Here is an 8,060-nt window from a genome sequence, read left to right on the forward strand (position 1 = left end):
CAGTATGTAGAAAAAAAATCAGTTTTATACTAAAAACATATTAAAGTATGCAGAAAAAAATTCAGTCTTATGCTAAAAAAAATAAAAATATGTAGATTTTTTTTTTAGTCTTATGCTAAATAAATATTAAATAATTATGTAGAAAAAGAGCTGTGGTGAAATGATTGATTTTTTAGCTCACTTGGTCCAAAGGACCATGGTGAGCTTATGCCATACCGCAGCGTCCGTCGACCATCCGTCGTCCGTCTGTCAACTTTTCCTTTAAAACGCTACTAGTCCTGAACGGCCAAGTAGATTTTGACTAAATTTGGTCTGGAGCATCCTTGGGCCAAGGGGACTCAATTTTGTATAAATCCCATTGTGTGATTACTATTACAGTTATTTATCAAAATAGTTATGATGAATATTACTACTGAAGGAAAAGTCCAGAAATTCAGCATGTATAAAGATTACATATCAGAACAAAAACTTTTTATTTACACTTGTCAAAATTTTTGACGGGATGTATTAAGGTATTGAATTAGCCTGTCTCTCTGTCCGTCTGTCTGTCCAAACTTTGGTTTTGGTAGGATAAACTGCTTAAATATCATTCGATTTTGATGAAACTTAATTAAGCTTGTACAGTATGACTAAATTTGAAGTTGAGCAAAATGCTTTCTGAATTGTCTGTTTTAACTGACAAAGTTTCTTCATGTGAGGTAACTAACTGGGTGACCTTGAATAATAACAAGAACAGCATGTGTCGGTTAAGTCTCTATCCTGTTCAGAAAGTATAAGGTTGGTTTTTAGTTCCCAACCAGTTCCTGGCGGGGGGGGGGGGACTATACTAGGTTTGCTTTCCATCTAAGAAGTTTGTCCGGGACATATCTTCTATGCTATTTCACATGGAGTAACCAGATTTGATGAACAAGGACATCTTGGAATTGCGAAGTGCAGAGTGTGAGAATTAGGTCACTGTGACCTATGACTTGACATTTGACCTTTACATTTGAAAAAGTTTGTCTGGGGCATATCTTCTATACTACTTCCCCTGGAGTAACCATGCAGTTTTGGTGTACAAAAAAATATTTTGGGATGGCAGAGTGCAGTGGACAAGAATTAAGTCCCTCTGACCTATGCCTTCCCATTTGACCTTTACTTTTGAAAAAGTTTGTCCAGGACATATCTTCTATACCATTTCACCTGGAGTAACCAGACTTGGTGTTCACGGACATCTTGGGATGGCGGAGAGCAAGAAGTAGGTCACTATGATTTCACTGTGACCTATACTACCTGACATAAGTGTACTGTTTGTTAAATATAGAAATCATTACTGGTGGGGAACTATGGATTGCCTTGCAATACTTTGCCTTGTTGATTTTATCTTGTTTAACAATCTATTAACAGCTAAGGTCATTTAAGGACGTGAAGAACAAGGTAGCAAGCATCTCAGGGATATTGGGACCTCAGAGAACCAACTCTAATTCTACATTACAATTTCATAGTCAAATGCAATTTCAGGCTTAAGGATATATGCTACCTTTGTGATATGCATCAAAAAGAGTTCTACACTAAAGAATCTGCAAAATTGGCCCTTCTGAAAGGTGCGCATAATTGATGCCATTTTAAAAGGTAGACAGGAATTAATGACACATTTAGAAAAGAACTCTGGTATTGATGACAAACTTAAAAAATACACAAGAATCAATGACATATTTGAAAGGTACACAAGCATTAATGACCTAATTATAGGTACACAAGAATTGATGACATATATGTAAATTGCACAACAAAGAAGATTTGATAAGGGATTAGTAATTTTGAATCATATAAGTTGGTACCACTTAAATATACCTGAAGTATACATTGTAACTAGTAATGTAAGAAAATAGTTTCAGAGCTGTCACAACGTTAAACATCTGTCACCAGGTTCAACAAATGCCGTTAAATATCACAATTCTTTGACAAGGTAATTGAAGCATGTGTGTCCTGTTGTGTGTTTTTTACTGCTATAGTGTATCCTATTAAACAGTTAAATGTAACATTATTGGGTGTAAGCTCTGGCGGACCTGCAAATGTTTACACAGGCCTTGCAAGGCTTTGTCAAGCCTCGCCTGAAAGCAGCATCAGATTACTAGGTCTGACCTTATTTCATAAACAAACAACTCCGGTCCAACCGGTTCAACCGTTTGGATCGTGATAAATGAATGTGGCCTAACTAGAACATGGTTTGGAGCAGTATAGAGGTAGAAATAGAGAATTGTCTCCCTTAGATTGTAAACTTTAAATAGCTGTTCTGAAGTTTTTAACTTTGAGTCTATTGATGACCACTGTTTTGCATTTGTATTGTTTGTCTGGTGTTATTATGTGAGAAATTGAAAAGAAAAGATTTGAATGATAAATAAATGTACATTGTAATGTGAAAATATTCTATAAATGAAAAAAAAAAAATGTAATTCGTCTGGGATTTTAAAAATTACATCAGAAGTTGACTGAATGTATATACATGTATCTTGCCACACAGAGTAATTAATTTGTAATTGTCTGTTTGTGTATCAGAATTGATACCCTTGACCTCGGATCATTATACTAATGGCTCTAACCAACTGAGTTACCTTGTCAACAGTAGTAACCTGGCCGAGTCACTCTATAGTTACATGTATATCTAATTAGCTCATTAACCCCTAACATTTCATAATGAGTTATTCCAACATTTAAATAGGAAGAGTTAAAATGTGTCTTGAGGGGTGAATGAGTTGAATGGAGTGTATTGTATGTACAAAAGTTTACATTGGAATGTTCTCTTTAGTGTTTTGCCTGAGGGTTCATACAATTTTACTTTTAACTTCTGTGTTAATTCAGGAAGTCTGCTGGAAATTCAAAGTGTTCAGAAATACATACTCAAATACAGCTGTTGGTTATTATGTTTGTTCATGGATAAGATCATTCGTATATCACTCTCTATGTTAAAAGATTCTATAATTGCCTTCCAGAACAACACCGTACCCAGACAGAATGGGAAGATGGCTTCACATTTAAGATGTCCCTGTTCCAGTTTGTCAACTACTATTCCTCCATCTTCTATATTGCATTCTTCAAGGGCAAGTAAGTATTGGTTTCAGCCTAGTACCACATTGACAGCCTCAATACAGAGGTGAAAGTCTTGGTAAAGGTCACAAACTATAGCTAGCTAGTAACAAAGGTCACAGCCTCCTTACAGAGGTCACTGTCTTGGTATAGAGGTCATAGCCTTTTTACAGAGGTTAAATCAGCAAGTTTACTAGGTGAATTGTTAAATTTAAGAGGCCAAAATCAGCAGTCTCCTTCTAAAATATAGAGAGTTGGCAAGTACCAAGTACGCCAACGAGTTGAGTGAAAAATTCATTATCACAAATTGTCAGTATGAGAACACTGAGAAGAAGTTGAGAGCAAATTGAGAACAACTTGTAAATTGATTTTCCCACTTAAAAAAGTTTTAGTTTATCACAAATGGCATAACTGCTCTTAGTATCAATATAAAAGTGCTCTGAAACAACTCCATTTTAAGTGTCAATATGCATATGGAGCAGCAAATGACAAGAATTTGTTTTAAATTATGTTTCACCATGGTTTTACAGTATTCCTCCGCGAAAAAACTTGTATTTGTTAACATTTGTCCCGGACCAAGAATCTCAACAATCACTAGACGTAAGTTAGAAGATATTGTACTCGGTTGATGTTACTTTATGATTGGTGAAATGTATCAGGTTTTATAGGTGATAAACAGTTTATCACATCATGTATTATCAAGGTTTGTTGTGTGAACAATTTTCTCATCGTCGCATGTGGATACAATTTCGACTCCACAGTTGCCTCTTGATTTTTTAATCTATAGATATCCAGTTTCTGTTACACTCTAGTTTTCATCTCATACACAGAAAACTGATGATATGGTTTAAGTCTCGGTCAGTGACTAAGGACCCGAACGAGGAGAAAGTGTACTCGAGGTGGGAACAGGACTTTCATCAGGCCGACATACCCAACATTGGACTATATGATGAAGATCTTGAAATAGGTAAACATAGTTTTATGCCTTTTATAAATTCAGTTGATTAACGAATATTCAGACAAAAATAAAATGAAACCTAATCTCATTCTTGTCTGGACATTTGCTTTCTGTAAATAAAAAAAAATCTGTTATTGAACCACTTTGTATATCATTTTTAGTTTCTCACTGATACTACCAGAGGGAGCTTTAAGTTTGAACTCTGTTACTCCGGCCCTCTGTCCTGTACAAGATGTCAATGCCTAGAACTTGAGTGTTCTGTATAATTTAATGCAGAATGTGACTTGAATTGATGCAGATCAATACAAAGGCATGCATGTTCCCTGTTTAGGATTGATTAACTTATAAGGACTGTCCAGATGATAACAAATCTTTGAACAAATGTGAAATCAGTTCTATCAACATAAATATATTACTCTTGTTGGTCTAGATGGTCGCATGCATAGAGTCTTACTGTTGGAGGAAACCAGAGTACTCGGAGAACATAGAGTCTTACTGTTGGAGGAAACCAGAGTACTCAGAGAACATAGAGTCTTACTGTTGGAGGAAACCAGAGTACTCAGAGAACATAGAGTCTTACTGTTGGAGGAAACCAGAGTACTCGGAGAAACTCCACATGGTGGGGCAGGTGACCCAATACCTGTTCACCTCCAATCAGGGGAATCAAAACCCAGCTGTCTTTGTGAAGGCTAGTGCACTATCCACTGTGCCACCCAAACCCGTTAATAATCAACATCATTGCATCAGGACTTTCTGTTCTTGTAGCCCAGATAGAAGTCTGTGTCTAATTATAATTTCTGTTCCTTTGACAGTGATCCAGTATGGATTTGTCACCATTTCTGTGGCTGCTTTTCCATTAGCTCCTGTGTTTGCTCTTATCAACAACATTTTTGAGATCCGATTGGATCCTTACAAATTNGCATGAAATATTGTGGCTACTACATGCAGGCACAAGACATTGAAACAGCTAAAATACATTGGCTAGTGCATTTGGAAGTTTTAAAACTGTATATACTCAAATGAACATTGGAAATTCAATTTCAAAAGGTTAAAGATTGAATATTTTACAAATTAAGAAAAACAAGAGTAGGAATTCCTGATATATTTTGCCAAAATTTGTTGATTACTATTTCAAACTCAAGAATGTAATATATAATTATCTAATATTTGTGTATGTTTAATTAAGAGCCTTTTTAGATATACTGTACAGTAATTATTTTTACACGGTTCCACAAGTCAACAGTTTTGTTTTAATACTTCATGTTTTCTTTTTCAAGGCAAATGGCATATGTCCCCAAACTGGTTTACAGATATGGCTACAGCGCGGACCAATCAATGAAGGGCTATGCCAGTTTCAGTCTGGCAGTCTTTAATGTAAATGACTTCCAGGGTAGAGAGTGTACTGGATGACCCCCAGTTCGATATCTTTGGAAATGTGACATACTGCAGGTAAGAAAAATGGGCTGTATTTGTATGCCCCCATAAAAGAAACATGCTTTATTCTGACTCTCTGGAGATATTTTAAGGGCCACGGATCAGAGATACAGAAAATCTTTACCTAATAAAACTATAAGAATTGAACTTGCATAAAAAAGATTCTCATTCATTGTGTATTCTTTTATTTCTTCAAATTTTGACAACATTTATATAAGTTCAAAAAAAATCTCATGTAAAGAATTTTGTTATTTATCACAACTTAAAAAAACAGACTTTGAAAAAAAGAAAAAAAATCTATTTCACTGTGAAAGTAATGAAAACCATGATGATTAATCTATTCTGTAGCCTAGATACCGCGACTACCGTCAACCGCCCACAAATTACGTAGGAGATGCAGGAGTAGGCACGGGAGAGGAATACACATTTACGCTGGTCTACTGGCACATCCTGGCCGCCAGGCTTGCTTTCATTGTCGTGTTTGAGGTATGCTTAATCCATCTCCTTCAACAGATAAATAGAATATTTCCGCACCTAGGGGGTAAGGCAGAAACATTTCAACTCCTGGGCTAAGATAATTAAATGTTAAGCTCAAGGGTCTCTGCCAGACATTCCAGAATCTTACCCAGAGGTTTGAGATTTTTCTGTCTTACTCCTAGGGTAGGGAAAATTATTTTTCTCTCACTTTCGATACAAGTAGTGATTGCATGAAACACAAGTGATGGTCGCATTTTCGTCGAATAAATCCAATGAGTTATCTTCTGTGGTCTACTATTGTTGATGTGACGTCAGTGCAGTGTTTATGTGATGTCCTTGTTCAAGGGTAAGACAGAAAAATGTTTCCCTGATCAGAAGTGTGAATATCTCTGTCTAATGGGGGAGAAAAGGGGGATTTGTTTCAGAAAAAAAGTATTTTTTACACCTCCAACTTTTTATTTAGGAGGTTGTCGGGGGCGTACAGTATTTGCTATGTCCATCCTGTCCGTGATTTTGATATCACACTTTATACGAAGGTTAAGTATACAAATACCTCAGGTTTCATAGTTTCAAGGTCGAGGCCAAGGTTATTGTCACAAATAGAAAGTTTTCATCATCACTCTATAGCAACTTTATTTCTTTATAGATTTTAAAAAGCATAAAATAAAGAAAGACCTGTAAATATTCAACTGATTTCTCTGTGTTTGATAATACCTTCATGAGTCATTACTGGGAGCCTAGGTCAAAGTAACTTGTATTATATATAGAAAATTATCAACAATTCAAACTTGTGTTCTATTACCTTTCCATGGAGGCATTAAATGTCATTTTCTAGCTTTAAAGTTACTTCATGTTGTATATGTTTCTATATCTGCAGTTCAAATTAAGTTCGTTAAAATGTAAAAGTTTTGACATAAAGACCATTTTTTCATTGAATTCACTTCAATTTTCAGTAGTTTTAATTCTCTGTATTTCACCTTAATTTACAGAACTTGATTGTATTTGCAACCTGGTTGATGATGTACCTCATCCCAGACATGCCAGGATCAGTGAAGCTTCAGATGCTGAGAAAAAAAATCTTGGCCAAGAAGGCACTTTATACAGCGGAGACAGTAACGAAGGCAGGATGTGGCGATGATAATGCCACAAATGCCAACAATACGCAATTTTACAGTGTTTATCTCCTAGAAAAATGATAACCGGGAAAAGGTCTGATACAAAGGAGGAGTATTTGCCCATTTACTGACATCAATCAACAAACTCTACCATTGTGTGTTTCAGAGTTCTGTTCATCAGAAAGCACAGGAAACAAATATTTGATATTGCAGAATTTTCTGGAGACAATTTGTATTTCACTGTATATAATTCAAAGTCAACTGTTAACTTGTGATTTTTAGAATAATCTGTGGTTATCATAAATACACATTTTTGATTTTTTTTTGCCAGAATCTCAATCTGACAACAAATTATACATTTAAGTGTTTTTCTACGCAGCCTTAAAGGGATATAATATACATCTTGTCACGTTTACGACAGACCAAGTAGCTGTAACTGTAGTGTAGCTATAATCCATTATAACCCAGTACTTTCAGGTTGTAGATATAGTATTAAGTATTAAAACCAAAATCTTGTTATTAGACATTTGATTTAAAACAAACATTGAATCTTTTGTTGTGAAATTTATAGACATATATACTTGTTATTATTGAAGACTGTTAGAAAAAGTTTGTTCCTTTAAATCTAAATACATGTATTTTCTCTAAATATATTATAAATCGTAGTTTTATTCAGTTATATATATAATTTATTTCTTTAAGAGTTTGTGTAGGAAATATTATATTCACTTATTGCCTTATAAACATTATACCAAATTATATATTTTATTAATTAATCTTTCATTGTTAATTATTATAAATATGTGTACCAAAAATATTCTATATGAAAGAAACTTACAAATAGTGCTATGAAAGAGGTTTATTTTCAATTTAAAATAAAATTCAACAAGTAAGATGCTGATGAAATAAATTGTATGATTTCATATTTGACCTTGTCATGAGAAAGGGTCAAATGTCAAAGGTCATATCTTCCTTTTATATACCATTTTGGTCCATTTGGTCTATTTACA

The 8,060-nt window shown here is 34.6% G+C and overlaps 2 protein-coding genes across 4 annotated transcripts; both read left to right on the forward strand.

The window, feature by feature from the left end:
• The first annotated feature begins 1,340 nt into the window (after positions 1–1,340).
• Positions 1,341–4,936, forward strand: LOC110452058. Of its 3 annotated transcripts, none has more exons than XR_002463130.1 (4): positions 1,341–1,948; positions 2,973–3,084; positions 3,897–4,033; positions 4,845–4,936. XR_002463130.1 is itself a non-coding variant. In XM_021500340.1 (4 exons), the coding sequence occupies exons 2-4, from the start codon at positions 3,020–3,022 to the stop codon at positions 4,715–4,717; spliced, it is 465 nt and encodes a 154-aa protein (XP_021356015.1). In that variant the 5' UTR covers positions 1,341–1,948; positions 2,973–3,019; the 3' UTR covers positions 4,718–4,822. The 3 variants fall into 3 exon arrangements, 1 of the variants encoding a protein (XP_021356015.1); XM_021500340.1 differs by lacking the exon at positions 4,845–4,936 and adding an exon at positions 4,455–4,822; XR_002463131.1 differs by lacking the exon at positions 3,897–4,033 and having other exon boundaries at positions 1,347–1,948; positions 4,837–4,936.
• A 245-nt stretch (positions 4,937–5,181) lies between these two features.
• LOC110452059 (anoctamin-4-like) lies at positions 5,182–7,664 on the forward strand. The gene is made up of 3 exons (XM_021500341.1): positions 5,182–5,473; positions 5,812–5,944; positions 6,925–7,664. The coding sequence occupies exons 1-3, from the start codon at positions 5,403–5,405 to the stop codon at positions 7,129–7,131; spliced, it is 411 nt and encodes a 136-aa protein (XP_021356016.1). The 5' UTR covers positions 5,182–5,402; the 3' UTR covers positions 7,132–7,664.
• The last annotated feature ends 396 nt before the right edge of the window (positions 7,665–8,060 follow it).

Source organism: Mizuhopecten yessoensis, unplaced genomic scaffold, assembly GCF_002113885.1.
Source record: "Mizuhopecten yessoensis strain PY_sf001 unplaced genomic scaffold, ASM211388v2 scaffold6365, whole genome shotgun sequence".
NCBI classification, from domain to species: Eukaryota; Metazoa; Mollusca; class Bivalvia; order Pectinida; family Pectinidae; genus Mizuhopecten; species Mizuhopecten yessoensis.